We start from the raw sequence: 16,967 nt of genomic DNA, 5'->3' as shown, positions 1-16,967 counted from the left end.
TATATTTTACTTATTATTTCTCTTTGTATTTATTAATGTGTACTTTGTTTTATTATTTGATCCCGACGTTTTGAATATTGAAATATTTAATTTGTTTTCTATAGTTTTATTTCTTTTTTATTTTATTAAATTAAAATCTTAAGTTTCTATTTCTATTAAATCTTGTATTTTTTCTTTTCTATTCTTACTTAATGTGTATTCTGTTAATAAAGCAAATTGAATAAATAAATCTAATAAAGTCTATCTTATCTTATTTTAATTCTATTATTGATTATTGGTTTAATAAACTACATTAAAGTTCTGTATAAAAACATTTTTTTGAGTCATTTACATTTTAAAATGGTTCATACAATACTTTTATTTTGAAAACCAAACCGGAAAGCCTGTTAGGTCCAACTGCAGTCAGCGCATCATCAGCAGGTGCTGCCCGTTATCAACAACAACAACAACAACAACAACAACAACAACAACAACAACAACAACAACGGCATCAGTAACCGGGACTCCCGTTCCTCCAGCCGCAATGCACCGACTGTTGCTCGCCTTCCTGGCCGCTGCCGGAGCGTCTGTCCTCGGCCTCCCCGGGCAGGGCGGCTCCCCCCGGCCGCCGGGCCCTGCCTCGCCCCGCTGCAGTGGGAGGGCAGGTGGGTTCTGTATGACCACGGTACCGGGAGGAACAACCGGGCCGCGGTCTCCTACGACGGCCTGAACCAGAGGATCCGAGTCCTGCAGCAGAACAAGAAACACACCCCGTGTCAGAAGTAAGCTGACTCAGTCTGAGTTCAGGTCTTTGTATTATAAGAACCCATTTCTTATTATATAAATATAAATATAAATAAACTGTATCTACATTATCTCCATCCAACCCGCCAGTAAACACATTAAAGTACAATCTGGATAAAAAGGCACCACACATATAGATTAAATACAACATATAAACACAGTTATATCCAATAAATAATAATAATGTTAAGAGGAAAACAGATAAACATGAGCACATAAAAAGATAATTAAATAAAACGTGTGTAGGATCCATTCAGTGATTCAATATAGTCCAATTTCAGGATTTTGACTTTGCAATGTAATAAAAAAAACATCTTAAATTCATATTTTTTCTTGATTGAGCTTTAAATGATTTATTTTGATCTAAACTAATAACTGTATAATTTAACTGAGAACATTTTAACAGTGCCACTTTCTGATAATGTAAGGTAGAGTTAATGTTTTTATTGTCTTTATTTGATTCCTGTGATTTGCATATTGCGATTTCAGTAATATTTCTAATAATTGTGCAGCCTTACACTTATACACACACACATATTAACACACATGGAACTTAGTATTCATTATGCAGTATCTACATTCACAACACAACATCTTTTCTGTACAACCAAGACCATATTCTGGTTTTTAAATCGGCTTTCCCCTCAACATTTCTGGTCGATGCACTGCAGCACGTTAATATCTATTTATTTTTGAGTGTCATAAAAAACAAAATTAGGAGCTAAAAGAGGCTAAAAGGCTGCATGCTTGTCACTTTATATTTTATGTATTACTCTATACAGTCATTTGATCAATTTATAATACAAAAGTTCAGCTTTACATTCTGATGTCAACACTATCACCAGTTTCAGTATTGTTTGTATTAATTGCTTAAACCTCACATATATCTATTAAGTTTCATTGTACGAAAAACAACAAAGGTATAAAGTATAACAATAATAACAACACCACAAAAACATATACACATGCACATAATACAAAATAATAATAAGTGTCTAGATCTTTCGTCCTGATATGGCTGATAATATAATAATAATATATATATGATAACTTTTAGGGTTCTTATATTTACGGCACCATCTTCTGTAGAGCCTGTTGGACTTTAACAGCCCATAATAACCCCACAGTGCAGCAGTGTGTGTTATTTACTGCAAACAAACCAACCCCGACTCTGTGCCAGGGCTCAAATCTGCAGTCGAGAAATATTCTGTGGCCGGTAAACGAGAACAAAGCCTGCTGATCGACTTTGGTTTGTTTAGTTTGCAGCTCTGCGTGTTACTACAACACTGCAGTTCCTCTAACGGCCACTAGAGGCTGGCTGCAGCAGTGAGTCAGTCTCCATTAGGCCCCATACTTCACAGCAGAAATAATGTTTATGTGGTACAAACAACAGTTTTTGTCTCTACAGCTAATATTCCCATTCATGGCAACTGTAAGTGGGGTGAAACAATCCCTCTGCCCTTTTAGTTAATGCAAACAAGACTGGAAAAAGGTTAATTCCTTATATTCCCTCTGCGTGTAATATGTTGGTGTACAGAGTCACAGCATCAGATGTGGTGAATAACACATTGTTCACAGGGATTTCAATACATTACAGGATGTTAATCATATTGATTGTATGCTCCACGTGTGAGAGAAGAGACACAAGATGAGTTTTTAAAACATAACTGAGCACAGATACCTTCAATGATTGGCTCATCCCCGTCCAGCACCACTGAGATGAACTGTGTGCACAGTAATGTGTAACATATAATGTGAAAATCTAAAATCTGGAGCTCTGTGCAGCCTTTTTAGCCTATTTTATCTTATAATTTTGGTTTTATGGCACACGTTCTGTATGGTTGAGTCTCACCGCCCTCATCAACCTCGCTTCCAGCAAAGACACAGACGTCGGTGGTGTTGGTTGGAAAGCTATGAGGAAATTGCACGTTGTTTGTCAAGGGCGAAACAACTCAAACAACTTAGTACGGTCGTAACATGTCCGATTGCATGTTCTCAGCTCATTCTGCTGCCTCTTTCTTTGCACGTGCTCAGGTTCTTCGAGTACATCTTCTTGTACCAGAGCATGGTGATGTTCCAGATTGACCAGAAGACCAAGGACTGCTCTAAGATCGCTCTGACGGAGGCCTGGGATCCCTTCGACATCCCAGACAACTCCACCTTCGAGGACCAGTACGTCATCGGAGGCCCCGGGGACAACGTGGAGGTTCAGGAGTGGTCAGACAGGAAGCCGGCCCGCCAACGTAAGTCCGGGCAGTCCCTTTATATGAAAATGTATCGTACTGTGTGCGTCACATGACGGACGCTCCTTCTGGCTGAGCTTTCATCCGCAGCAGCTTTTACCAGATTGAAAGAGCAGCTGGTGGAATAAAAACCTCCAGTTCCTCTTTGAGCTGTGCCATAATCTCTCTGCCCGTCTCTCCACCAGATGAGACCTGGGTGGGCGTTTACACCGTGAAGGACTGCTACCCGGTGCAGGAGACCTACACCAGGAACAGCAGCGTCACCACCTCCACCCGCTTCTTCAACCTGCAGCTGGGCATCAGCGACCCCGACGTCTTCACCCCGCCCAGCACCTGTCAAGCAGCTCGACCAGAGAGGATGCCCGAGTCCGACTGCTGAGGCTTCGCCAGGACCTCGCCTTTGACCCCGAAATCACTCCCTCGTTCCCTCGTTCCCCACACCTGATGTAACGGACGCTCAATAGTTTATTTAGCAGCAAACTGAAATGACACACTTGTTTTTGTGTCATCACTTACGCTCCTGTTAACTTTTGTAGCTATAGAATCTGATTTTTAAACAGATGTAGTGAACATACCATCCCAATGTGGGAGTCTTCAGACACTGTAATGCATTAATGTCCCACTCAGCGTCCGTAGGGTAAATAAAGTGCGCTATATAAGGGAGTGATTCCGGACGCAGTCTAACGTTTTATAGAATAGTTTTTTAATTTGCTGCTAATTTGCTAAAACAGTTATCAGGACCAATGAGCCCTGCTAGGTGCAACCTAACAAAGTAGCTCACAGCTAATATTACCAAGTGGTTATATTAGGATTAGCTTCATGCTAAAAAAAAGTGACTTGAAGTGTTTTCGGCACTGTTCTTTGCTACCGGGCGTAAAGTGAACAGTTTCAGTTTCAGGCAGTTTGATAAATCCACATATTTCATCGATCAAATGAAGTGCCTCATAATGACTGGACACAATAATATGAATTCAGAATCAGGTGTTGTGGTTTTTAGTTTCTTTCAGATTTTATTTTCCTCAGACGTGCAGAGGTCAGTTTGAGGTTTGTTGTAGATGTGTTTCCTTGTTACAAACAAGTGTGTGTGGGGGTAGACGCTCATTGTCACAATGTCGTGGTAGAGAAATGCCAGATGTCTTACATTAGTGCAGGACCTCATATAAGATGACTGCAGTGTATAAAAGGAAGTACAATTGATCCGATGAATATAAAAAGACACTCTGCATACCTGTTTGTGATTTTCTTTCTTCTATTATAAGCATAACGTGATGCATTTTTCTATTTAAAGGAACCTATTTGTGACTTCTATCAACTGTCACCAAGTCACAGACTGAAAGTCTTAATGCATATAAATGCAAATACAAATGTTCGAACAATTCATTAAACAGCCAGAAACACACTATAACAGCATTAGCTGTCTCACCTTGAAGGAGCTTTTTCTTCCTCACCAGGATCTGTGCCAAAGAAGTTTACTAAATGGACATCATGCTGTATGGAAGAAGACTGAAACTACAGACTGAGCTCATAAATCAAGAGAGCAGTCGGCTCATTTCTCCATAAGACTGAATGGTATCTGTGTGTGATTGAAGCCAATGGAGCTGCCACCTGCTGGTCATTACATAGAATGCAGGTTTAAGATGCTTAAGAAAACTCGAAAGCTCTGTCCGTTATATACACTGTCAATCAAGAGGCTTTGACCAGATTGTTAGATGTAAATAGCTATTTCTGCAGTCTGAACTGGAAGTGAGGTTTCTCTCTTGGGATATTAAACATTTTCTACCATTACTTCTGGGATTTGTGCAGTTTATGACAAAAACAACTCATGTTAATTTCCTCATAAGCTCTCAGGCTCTTACATGACAGTGCTCAGATACTGCGGCCACTTTAAAAACTAAGCCTAAGCACATATTTATCAATCCTGGTTGGTCCAACATTCACATATTTGGTTCTAAAATAAAGAAGTTTAGGAATTGTACTGACTTTATCATAATTATCATTTATAATTATAATTATGTTTGGTGGAGAGTTTTTCTGTCTGACTAGTTTTCTGAATAATCTGTGATCTAATTTCTGTGAGTTTTTACAACAAGCCAAATATTTGAATGTAATTTTAGTCTTCTCTACACTCTTTCTCATTTGGCTTGAAAGCATTATCAGCATTTCTGCTCTGACCAGACAGTGAGGGATTTAAGAAAGCAGTGTTCAAGTTACACTATGAAGTAATTCAGTATATCCTCTCAAACTGCTCCTCTTCCTGGACTGAATCACAGTTTGATAACTCCTCCCTCTTCTTCCTGCTCTCAAACACAGCGAGCTCCACTCTGTCCACATATTTCCTTGTTCCCTCCCCTTTAGATCTACAGTTTGAAGGATGGGTGTAACCAACATGTGGTGACGTGAAAGAGCCGACAGGCCCCATTCGCTGCAGAAACACATGCTGTTTAGATCAGAGCTCAAACTAGTTTAATTTATAAGGAAGTGAAACTCAGACAGTCATTGTGACTGCGAGGTGAAATGGCGCAGCAAGGAGTTCAGCTGGACCGAGAAACCTTCTCTTGTTCGATCTGTCTGAATCTACTGAAGGATCCGGTGACTATTCCCTGTGGACACAGCTACTGCATGAACTGTATTAAAAGCTTCTGGGATGAAGATGAGAAGGAAATCCACAGCTGCCCTCAGTGTAGGCAGACCTTCACACCGAGACCTGTCCTGGTGAAAAGCACCATGTTAGCAGATTTAGTGGAGGAACTGAAGAAGATTGGACTCCAAGCTGCTCTTGCTGATCACAGGCAGAGGCAGAGAGAGCTCGAGGTGAGTCGACAAAACATCCAGCAGAGAATCCAGGACAGAGAGAAAGATGTGAAGGTGCTTCAATGGGAGGTGGAGGCTATCAATCACTCTGCTGATGAAGCAGTGGAGGACAGTGAGAAGATCTTCACTCAGCTGATCCGTCTTATCCAGAAAAGAAGCTCTGATGTGAAGCAGCAGGTCAGATCCCAGCAGGAAACTGAAGTGAGTCGAATCAAAGAGCTTCAGGAGAAGCTGGAGCAGGAGATCACTGAGCTGAAGAGGAAAGACGCTCAGATGAAGAAGCTCTTACACACAGAGGACCACACCCAGTTTCTACACAACTACCCCTCACTGTCAGCACTCAGTGAATCTACATCCAGCATCAATATCCGTCCTCTGAGGTACTTTGAGGATGTGACGGCGGCTGTTTCAGAGCTCAGAGAAAAACTACAGGACCTTCTGAGAGAGAAATGGACAAACGTCTCACTGACAGTGACTGAAGTGGATGTTTTACTGTCACAACCAGAGCCCAAGACCAGAGCTAGATTCTTAAAATATTCACGTGAACTCACACTGGATCCAAACACAGCAAACACACAACTGTTATTATCTGAGGGGAACAGAAAAGCAACAGTAATGAGTAAACATCAGTCTTATTCTAGTCACCCAGACAGATTCACTGACTGGGTTCAGGTCCTGAGTAGAGAGAGTCTGACTGGACGTTGTTACTGGGAGGTGGAGTGGAGAGGGGGAGGAGTTTATATAGCAGTCGCATACAAGAATATCAACAGAGCAGGAATTTCAAGATGTAAATTTGGACTCAATGACAAATCTTGGGCTTTAAGTTGTGACAACAACAGTTATAAGTTTTGGTACAACAATGCCCAAACTCCAGTCTCAGGTCCTCGGTCCTCCAGAGTTGGAGTGTATCTGGATCACAGTGCAGGTATTCTGTCCTTCTACAGCATCTCTGAAACCATGACTCTCCTCCACAGAGTCCAGACCACATTCACTCAGCCTCTCTATGCTGGACTTTGGCTTAATTGTGTTGGAGACACTGCTGAGTTCTATTAATTCAAATAGACAAAAATCATTTAAGGGACACTGGGTTAAATTCTGCATTTTGATTCTTATGGATGGTAATTTGTTGTTCTGTAAGTGTTTGAGTTTTTTTAGTTGGAGCTCCTTACTGTGCCTTTTTAGTCTTGGAGGCTCTCACTGCTCATGATGATTTTAGTTTACCTGAACTCACATTTCTCTGCATGAAAATATAAACTTCTCTGTGCTCCAAATGCTTTTTGCTGTTGTTTCTCTTCCACTGCAAAGGTCTTCAGAGAGAAAGCACCAATCTTACGTTATAGATCATATACATATAGATTCCTTGTAAGTATTTTGTTCTCACCACTTTATACATTTGTAAAGAAATCTATAATTATATTTACATGTTTTCACTATGGCAGGAGTGTGTTGTGATCATAATCAATTATTATGATCATTATTTTACTTTACATATTAGATTTTGGTCAAAGAAATTGATTGCGTGGATGAAGTGAATATGTGCATGCAATTATTTTTAAAAATTGTCATTTAACAATGTGTTTTCTATCAGTTGTTGCTTTTTACAGCCAATATTGTATTTGTGCACTCAGTAAATAAAGAGGATTATTACACAGACCTAAAAGACTAAAAAACAGTAGAATTAATTTGGTCAAGACAGAAGACAATATTGTGTAGTTGTGGACTTATTATAAATAATTGAATGTATTGTTTTGTTGATTTTCATGAAAATTAAACTGAACATGAAAGTTTTTTTTGTTGGTTTTGTGTTTAACACCATCACCTCACAGCCAGATGATCCTGGGTTGTAAACATCAGAAGGACTTGACACCTGAAAGCAACACGTTCAGTCTCATTTTAAGTCATTACGACACAATCATTTATGGTTGGTGGAGATTTATGTGAAGTCATAAAATCATGAAACGATCGTACCATTCTTTCCATTTGGTTACAAGTGTTCCCATGTCTATTCAAAAGTCAAAAAGACAGAGACATTTTAACCTCTAGCCCTTAAGTCACGGTTGTAAATAGATTTTGGGAATATGAGAGCTGATATGAATAATATTTGTAAACTGGAAACTCTTCATCTTTGCCGCGGGACATATATTTAACGTCAGTGTTAGGGGTTGTGACTCTTGTGAACAAACTGACATAGTGTGACTATACCTATATGTAAAACTTCCTGCAGTGAGTATTTCAGCAAAATAACTGCTGAAATATTAAAACTGATGCCCAACATCAGAGGGCGCCTTCAACCTGGAGGTTAAAGCACCTCGGCTCACTTTGTCTGCATGTTTCAGACCCTGTTTTAAGCTCATTAGAAACTTTAGAATTGTGTCATAATTTATGAGGATCTGTTGACAGAAATTAATATAATATGCATAACTATGTTTTCGTTATTGTGTAATTACCTGAAAATAATCATTATGTTTTTGTTACCTTAGAATGAGTTGTACAGATGATCTGGGTCACCTTCTATGGAGTGTTGAACCTGCCTACAGTAGCCCAGAAGGGACAAACCAAACAGATGGTCTAGATAGGGCCGTTTGCATTTTTCCCGTGCTTTGCAGCCACTATAGTTTCCCCCTTGTGCTTTGAAGGGGGGGGTGACGTGAGTTGCAATCTGCAAATCCACCACTAGATGCCACTAAATCCTTCACACTGGACCTTTAACATTGTTCGACTGTATGTTGGTTTTACTGATTTTAGTTTGTTCTACCAGCTACTGAGGTAGGTTTGACCACAGTGTGTTAGGGTTGAGTGCAGGGCCGTACACAGGGTTGTAGAACTTGGTACGGGGCCTGACTTCCCTGATCTAAATATGTGTATATTATTATTACATCCCATTATTTTTAAGATTTTTGGAGAAAACAAATTGGATAACAATAGTTTTTAAGCCACATCAGTGCAGTAGTAGTGCACAAATTATCTGTCTATCTACTGCCTAAGCTACTAGTAAATTAATTAATGTCAGATTGTTGATTTATTTACTCTACCTGTATAATATGTTATCCATAAATTATTATCCAGAGTGTGGCTGTGTATATTTGTATGGATTAAAAGAAGCTGTGATTTTTAGTAGCTGAGTCATTCGAGTTACTCAAGGACTTGTTTCAGCCCTGCTATAGACCTACTGTATATCTCACTTCCCCCTTTTTTCACTAAGATTCTTGAGAAAGCAGTTGCCAACTAGTTGTACATAATAATGGTTTATCTGAAGATTTTCTGTCAGGATATGTATATGTATGTGCATCAGTTAGCTAAACTACCAACGTGCTTGTAGTTTTTGGCATGCAACCCACAAGCCCCCAATAAGCAGTCCTACTTAAAATGGAAACGTCTGCAGCACTGTAAAGAAAGCAATACATTCTAGATTTGAAATGAATGCATCGACATTTGTGGCCAAAAAGTGAAAACCAGCATTCTAGCAGAGAAGAAGGAAGCCGTTGTTCGAGGGCAAAGGCCGAGAGTGCATTGTGCCAGTGCTGTCCACCCGAGCAAAAGAAGCAAAGAGGAAGCTGTGCCTAAAGAGATTGAACTACTCTTTCAAGAGACAGAAACCGCATCCTGCCAACTTAGGTCATGTATGCTCTGTACATGCACACGCTTCATAACCAATGCTTACGTATACATGATGTATGCATACTCTGAATAACCAATGAAAGCTTTGAATTTACATTTTTACCAAATAGAACACTCTGACCCTCGGACAGGCTTTGGAAACCCCCTCAGCTGTGGCTGTATAAAAGGAGTAACACTGAGGGAAGAGATTGAGACAGCATTCCTGTTTTAACAAGGAATAGCAGGCTCATTATTTTTTACTCTGTGTCAGATTTTGCTGCTTGCTTTTTATAATTTTGGTGATTAAAGTACATAATTTGATCGACTGAAAGACGGGAACCTTTGTCTGCTTTTGATTTCTTCCATCCTGTCATCCATTGCTTCAACAATACTTTGGTAAGGCCCCTTGTTTTCTAACAATTCTCTAAAATGTTAGAAATGCTGATGAGGAGCAGGAGGAAGCTTTAATACCTTCATGTGGTTTCCCCGAGCAGGAATAATAAATAGGAGGCAGGTATTATCCCAAAATAAGATGAATTTATTACAGAGTTGGGAGGGTTCAAAATGTAATCCAATAAAATGACTTAATAATGTAGTCCGTAACCTAATCCAAGTATCACAATATTTAACTAAGGTAACTTGATTACTTTCCATAACTTTTGATCACCTCAACACCAAATAATTAAATAAAAATAAGTGAAAAAAATAATAGCCAATAATAAGTATTGATGTAGCAATGTAACCTTAGAAAAGAAAATGGAAAATGGAATGATGTTTTGCATCAAAAATGTGCTCAGTGTATTTCTAAAGAAATACTACACACTTAACATCTATAATATGCACTATGAAATAACATGCAGTGACCTGTCCTGGTTAAGCATACACACCCAAACAGCACGGCATTACAGGATGAGCTGCAGGCCATTCACAGTGAATGGGAGTCTTATCACTGAGGCCTCCTGAGTAGTAGAAGCAACTGAGATTCCAATGCAGTTTCAGGATCAGGAGAAGCGTAATTGTAAAAAAGAGCATGCCTGGTGAGATAACACAAGATAAAAACACTGCAGAGAGCACAGGGATTGCATTCAGAATCTGTTTGTACGTAGTGACAGCTTTTGTAACAAACCGAACCCGCTCTCCGCCCCCTCCTATCAAACCAACGTCCTGCCACTGCAGACTATGCTACATAACTGTAGCCTGAAACTCCCCCACAGACAGTTCAGCAGAATGTTCCAGACCACAGCAGCCAAATGTGAAACTTTTGCTCCAGTTCTAAAACCGACAGCATTAGCTGGGGGCCAGTTGACCGAGTTCACAGCAGAGTTTGAAAACAAAATGCTGCGCTTAAAGACCATATAGGCCCTACAGTACCACATTTCATCACTCTCTTTCCGTCAGGAGCTCATCCTCCGTTTATGAGATGCAGCTACAGAGCATTTTTGAAGCCTGTACTGCCCTTGAGATTTTCTGCACCCTTCCTGTAACTGTACCACTTCAGTTTGAAGTGCAAAGGAAGAACACTTTGTGTAAAATACTGTTTAGTTAAAGGGAAATTATCAGACATATATATATATATATATTGAATTTGTACTAAGAATTTATTTTGTTTTACTGTAACCACTGGCTTCAGGTATTCATTTACAGCATAATTTTCCAAACTGTTAACATTTGTTTATCTTTATGATTTCTTTTATATACAACTACTCAAAAGCTGGGTAGCACTAGTGCTAGGGACTACGATAGAGTCTGTCACTGTGTGTGTGTGTGTGTGTGTGTGTGTGTGTGTGTGTGTGTGTGTGTGTGTGTGTGTTTTGTGTACTGACTATGCCCCATCTTCTTGTAACGTGCAGACTGTGGATTCTGGTGTGACTGGTGTTCTTCGGCCTGTGAACGACATTAATACAGCTGCTACACGTGGAGCATAAAACGGGAGTTCTCCTACAGCACAATGGGAATGTAATTTAATTAAATCAAAGACACGTTACCACTGAGAGGTGAAATGGCGCAGAAAGTTTGACTGGACCTGGAAACCTTCTCTTGTTTGATATGTTTGGATCTACTGAAGAATCCAGTGACTATTCCCTGTGGACACAGCTACTGCATGAACTGTATTAAAAGCTTCTGGGATGGAGACAAGGAGAAAGAAATCCACAGCTGCCCTCAGTGTAGGCAGACCTTCACACCGAGGCCTGTCCTGGTGAAAAACACCATGTTAGCAGTTTTAGTGGAGGAGCTGAAGAAGACTGGACTCCAAGCTGCTCCTGCTGATCTCTGCTATGCTGGACCTGAAGATGTGTCCTGTGATGTCTGCACTGGGAGAAAACTGAAAGCCATCAAGTCCTGTCTGGTCTGTTTGGTTTCTTACTGTGAGAAACACCTCCAGCCTCACTTTGAATCCCCTGCTTTTGAAAAACACAAGCTGTTGGACCCCTCCAACAAGCTCCGGGAAAACATCTGCTCTCGTCATGATGAGGTGATGAAGATGTTCTGCCGTACTGATTAGCTCGAGGTGCGTCGACAAAACATCCAGCAGAGAATCCAGGACAGAGAGAAAGATGTGAAGGAGCTTCAACAGGAGGTGGAGGCTATCAATCGCTCTGCTGATGAAGCAGTGGAGGACAGTGAGAAGATCTTCACTGAGCTGATCAGTCTCATCCAGAAAAGAAGCTCTGATGTGAAGCAGCAGGTCAGATCCCAGCAGGAAACTGAAGTGAGTCGAGTCAAAGAGTTTCAGGAGAAGCTGGAGCAGGAGATCACTGAGCTGAAGAGGAAAGACGCTGAGATGAAGAAGCTGTCTCACACAGAGGACCACACCCAGTTTCTACACAACTACCCCTCACTGTCAGCACTCAGTGAATCTACATCCAGCATCAATATCCGTCCTCTGAGGTACTTTGAGGATGTGACAGCGGCTGTTTCAGAGCTCAGAGATAAACTACAGGACGTTCTGAGAGAGAAATGGACAAACGTCTCACTGACAGTGACTGAAGTGGATGTTTTACTGTCACAACCAGAGTCCAAGACCAGAGCTGGATTCTTAAAATATTCACGTGAAATCACACTGGATCCAAACACAGCAAACACACTGCTGTTTTTATGTAAGGGCAACAGAAAAGCAACAGTAATAAGTAAACATCAGTCTTATTCTAGTCACCCAGACAGATTCAATGACTGGGTTCAGGTCCTGAGTAGAGAGAGTCTGAGTGGAGAGGGGCAGCAGTTGATGTAGCAGTCGCATACAAGAATATCAGCAGAGCAGGACGGTCAAGTGAATGTAAATTTGGATTCAATGACAAATCTTGGGCTTTAAGATGTGACAAGAACAGTTATATATTTTGGTACAACAATGTCCTAACTCGTGTCTCAGGTCCTCAGTCCTCCAGAGTTGGAGTGTATCTGGATCACAGTGCAGGTATTCTGTCCTTCTACAGCGTCTCTGAAACCATGACTCTCCTCCACAGAGTCCAGACCACATTCACTCAGCCTCTCTATGCTGGATTTTGGTTTTCTTATTATGGAGACACAGTTGAGTTCTGTAAACTCAAATAAACAGAAGTTATTTAAAGCTCCAATGTGTAACATTTAGGAGGATCTATTAGTGGCAGGCCAGTGGGTTAAATTCCGTTTTAATTCCTCAAATAATGTATTTCTGCCTGAGAGCTGATTGATTTCTGCACTGGTTGAGTTCTTCAGGTGGCACTGATCCTGTGTCTGTTTTAGCCATGGAGTCTATTACTGCTCAGGATTATTTTTATTTACCTGTACTGACATTTCTCTGCACGAAAATATAAACTTGCATATGTTTGTTGAATTTTGTATTAATGCATTAGTATGATGATGTTTCTCTTCCGCTGCAAGGGTCTTCATGGAGAAAGCCTTAGACGTCTCTACATTGTATCGTTCCTGTTCTCAACACTTACATACATTTATGATGAAATCTATAATTACATTTAAATTTATTCATAGACAAATGTAATTGTTTTAGATAGTAACATTTATAGAGACCACATCTGTGATCTGTCTGTGAAGTCAAGTAAAACTGCTGCTAGTTTCTACAGGTGATGGTCAAAGGTTGAAATTTATGAGGTGTGTTGTGTGTTGCTGATAAGATAAGTTCTTTGGTTTCAGCTACATTCAGTTCTCCTCACATCAATGTTGCAGAGTAATTACATGATGGAAATATGTGCGATCATTTGCAGAGCCCCACTCACACAAAAGGCCAACCAGCTGTGTATCGTCAGCACACTGCAGGAAGTTAAAGTGTGAGTCTTGGATTTCAGATTCATTGGTTTAAAAAGAACAGTAATAAAACGACATCTCATAATGCACATCTGTTCAGAGCCCTGACCTCTGGAAACTCACTTTTTACAGACAGTCTAGGATTGCATCATTTAAAATAAATAAATTAATTAATTGTTGCCTTAATTAGCGATTCTGTGGGTTATGATTCTCACTGAACACTGAATTTTTCCTCCTTTATTTGAGATTAAAATCACCCGTGTGTTCTGGTTTCTCTTGGTCTCCTTTCACATGAAAGAGCAGTTTTTAAATAAGAAAACAAAGTTCAAATTCACAGAGCGGCTCCACCTTAAATAGACGTAGAGTATACGTAGACGTAGAGTATTTTACGGGCCATGGGTTGAATTAACTTAAACTTATTTTGTTGTCATGTCATGCTGAGAGCTGATTGTTGTGGCATTTCTTCACTGCTGTGTTAGTTAACTTAGTTAATAAACTTCTCTGTGCCCCAAATGCTTTTTGAATATGTATGTTTCTCTTCCACTGCACGGTCTTAAGATATTATAGATTATATACATATAGATTCCTTGTAAACATTTTGTTCTCACCACTTTATACATTTGTACATATAACTTTAATTATATTTACATGTTTTCACTACTTTGTTTTCTTTTACATATTAGATTCTGGTCAGAGAAATTGTGTGGATGAAGTGAATCTGTGCATAACATAAAAAAACTATCATTTAACAGAGGTTACTGATGGGACATGGCCAAACTGAAGGCTTGTATAATAAAGAAAGAATTATTACAGTGTCAGTCAGCCTCTGTTCTTTCAACTTCCCTTACTAAAACAGCTTTGTCACAGAGCTAGCTAGCTAGCCAATTAACATGATGACAATTACCCAAAAATAAAACCCAATAAACCCATTGAATTGTACATGTGCTGTAATTGGAATTTTATACAGAGCATAAACAAGTGCAGTGATAGCTGTAGACCTGTTCTGATGATGGAAAACAGAATCTGTCGAAGTTTGAATGAATACATTCTGCATGCTACTAATGTCTGTGTGTCCATTACTTTGATTTTAACAAACTCGTTGGCAGGGAGTAATAAGTAAAGTAATAATATTCCCTTTGAAAAGAGTAATAAAGTAATGTTTCCATTATTATGAATAGAATCAAATCAATGGATTTTTCAGTCACACAACAAAACACATTCTACTTTAAACTGATTATAAACTGACAATTACAATTTTTATATTATATTAAATTATACCATAATGACTTTTTTGTATCTCAAGCATTCACTGCTTTAACTCCCTGCTAGGTATCACCTGCTAACGTCAGTCATAATTCTTCAGGTCTCTCCTTTGTGTTTCAGATCTGTCAGGGCATGCTGCAGTCATGTCGTGGTACGGCACATCACGCGTACATCACCCGACACAAATGTAATGAAAATGACTTGATTATTGCCATATCAGGCTTGTGTTCAGGAAGGGACTCTTATGAGACCAATTGTTTATTCTTCAATTATTTTTATTTTGTTTAATAATTATTTTTTTTGCCTTTAATGGATATTGATAGCTAAAGAGAGAGAGGAAAGAGCAAGGAAAGAAAGAGAGAGGTCTGAATTGAACTCTCACTTTATAGCTGCAAGGCCATAGTGTTAAATGCTGAGGCACCTGTGTGGCCCTATGACACCTGATGTGAATTATAAAATGATTTAAAGAGACTCAACAATTCCCACCTTGAGCAAGCACTTGGCGACAGCGGCAAGGAAAAACTCCCTTTTAAGAGGCAGAAACCTCGGACAGACCCCGGCTCTAGGTGGGTGGCCGTCTGCCTCGACCAGTTGGGTCTTACTGTTTTTTTGGGCAAGATCATCAGATGTAAGGTTTTACCACCACCAAAGCCTCTCAGAGTAAACCCGTTGCCACTTCAGTTACTAAGCGTGTGTCGTACCCACTAAATATTACTCTTTTGTCCAAAGCAGGCAATGTGGGGGTCAACCAGGATCCATGATAACCAAACAAGAAAGCACAGAAACTTTGGTTCCTCTGTGCAACCAATCGACATCTGAGGATAGTAGCACAGAGCGATTTTTTTTCATTAAGGTTTAAAATGTGGGCGAACCGAAGCCTCTCGGAGTAAACCCTATGTCACTTCAGTTACTGCGCGTGTATTTTTGTGTATGTTTGTCCTAATGCTTTGAAACCGCCAAAGATTACTCTTTGTGTCCAAAGCATATTTCGTTTTTTTTTCATTAAGGTTTAAAATGTGGGCGAACCGAAGCCTCTCGGAGTAAACCCTATGTCACTTCAGTTACTGCGCGTGTATTTTTGTGTATGTTTGTCCTAATGCTTTGAAACCGCCAAAGATTACTCTTTGTATCCAAAGCATACTTAGTTTTTTTTTCATTAAGGTTTAAAATGTGGGCGAACCGAAGCCTCTCGGAGTAAACCCTATGTCACTTCAGTTACTGCGCGTGTATTTTTGTGTATGTTTGTCCTAACGCCTTGAAACCGCCAAAGATTACTCTTTGCGTCCAAAGCAGGCGGTGAATGGCTTGCCCACGGTCTTTAAGAGACGTGAGAAGAATGCGTTCACGCCAGTCTTCTTCTCTGGCATCACCAGATGTTTTTTCAGTGTCTCAGTTATGTATCTGTAAATAGATACATCCCGAGACAGCAGGCACATCTGTAAGATCCCTTTGTCACCTGTCTCCTTGCACAACTCCTTGCGCACCGCCTTTGCCACCCTTTTGATATGGTGGCCGCTTGGCTTGACAGCAATGTCAGATCCTGCGATCTGTTCCCAAAGCAACTTCCCCAGTGTCCCGCTGATTGTTTCAATATCTTTGCAAGTCAGACTAACATTCAGATGTATCTGACTTTTCATGACTTTTTGAAACAGTGCAATGGCCATAACCTTGCAGCTCATTTCATCCCACTGATGGGGTGCTGGTGTTGTGGTCTCACCTAGAGCTTCACCAGCCTCATCTCTGATGGGGGACACCACGGACTGAACAGGGATGGGAGGTGGTTCTACTGCAACCCAAGTGTCCCCAGACTTCTCTCGGATTGGGGACACCACGGACAGAACGGGGGTGGAAGGTGGTTCTGCTTCAACCACCAAACTGTCACCAGCTTCGTCTCTGATAAGTGACTCAAAGGACTGAACGGGGTTGGCAAGTGGTTCAGCTTCAACCACCAAAGTGTCCCTAGCTGCATCTCCAATTGCCGACTTGACGGACTGTATGGGGGTGGAATGTGGTTCTGGTTCAACCACCAAC

At 40.3% G+C, this 16,967-nt stretch overlaps 2 protein-coding genes and 2 long non-coding RNA genes across 8 annotated transcripts in view; 2 read left to right on the top strand and 2 right to left on the bottom strand.

Annotated features, from left to right (window-relative positions):
- Positions 1-376: 376 nt before the first annotated feature.
- Positions 377-4,253, top strand: epdr1 (ependymin related 1). Its single transcript, XM_051390146.1, is given in 4 exon segments — positions 377-598; positions 601-761; positions 2,818-3,026; positions 3,212-4,253. Coding segments are annotated over 4 exon segments (639 nt in total). The 5' UTR covers positions 377-523; the 3' UTR covers positions 3,406-4,253.
- The window catches only part of LOC127358718 (uncharacterized), a 73,962-nt gene continuing 61,145 nt past the window's right edge, over positions 4,151-16,967 (bottom strand). The window contains exon 2 of the long non-coding RNA XR_007882513.1: positions 4,151-5,575. This is a non-coding gene — a long non-coding RNA (uncharacterized LOC127358718). The remainder of the gene's footprint in view (positions 5,576-16,967) is intronic.
- LOC127356517 (tripartite motif-containing protein 16-like protein) overlaps positions 5,541-16,967 on the top strand; it is a 53,200-nt gene continuing 41,773 nt past the window's right edge. For 2 of the 5 annotated variants that reach the window (XM_051388607.1, XM_051388522.1), the window contains exon 1: positions 5,541-6,717. In XM_051388607.1, coding sequence (XP_051244567.1) covers positions 5,541-6,717 — 1,177 coding nt within the window. Of the gene's footprint in view, positions 6,763-12,120; positions 12,738-12,801; positions 13,945-16,967 lie in introns of those variants that run through there. The other 3 variants (XM_051388341.1, XM_051388431.1, XM_051388686.1) reach the window with 3 other exon arrangements.
- Positions 5,634-16,967, bottom strand: part of LOC127358619 (uncharacterized) — a 67,896-nt gene continuing 56,562 nt past the window's right edge. The window contains exons 2-3 of the long non-coding RNA XR_007882485.1: positions 11,610-11,719; positions 5,634-5,716 (exon numbers count right to left, since the gene is read on the bottom strand). This is a non-coding gene — a long non-coding RNA (uncharacterized LOC127358619). The remainder of the gene's footprint in view (positions 5,717-11,609; positions 11,720-16,967) is intronic.

This window comes from Dicentrarchus labrax, unplaced genomic scaffold, assembly GCF_905237075.1.
Source record: "Dicentrarchus labrax unplaced genomic scaffold, dlabrax2021, whole genome shotgun sequence".
Classification (NCBI taxonomy): domain Eukaryota; kingdom Metazoa; phylum Chordata; class Actinopteri; family Moronidae; genus Dicentrarchus; species Dicentrarchus labrax.
The sequence above is the reverse complement of the archived record's forward strand: the minus strand, read 5'-3'. Positions and strand labels throughout refer to the sequence as shown.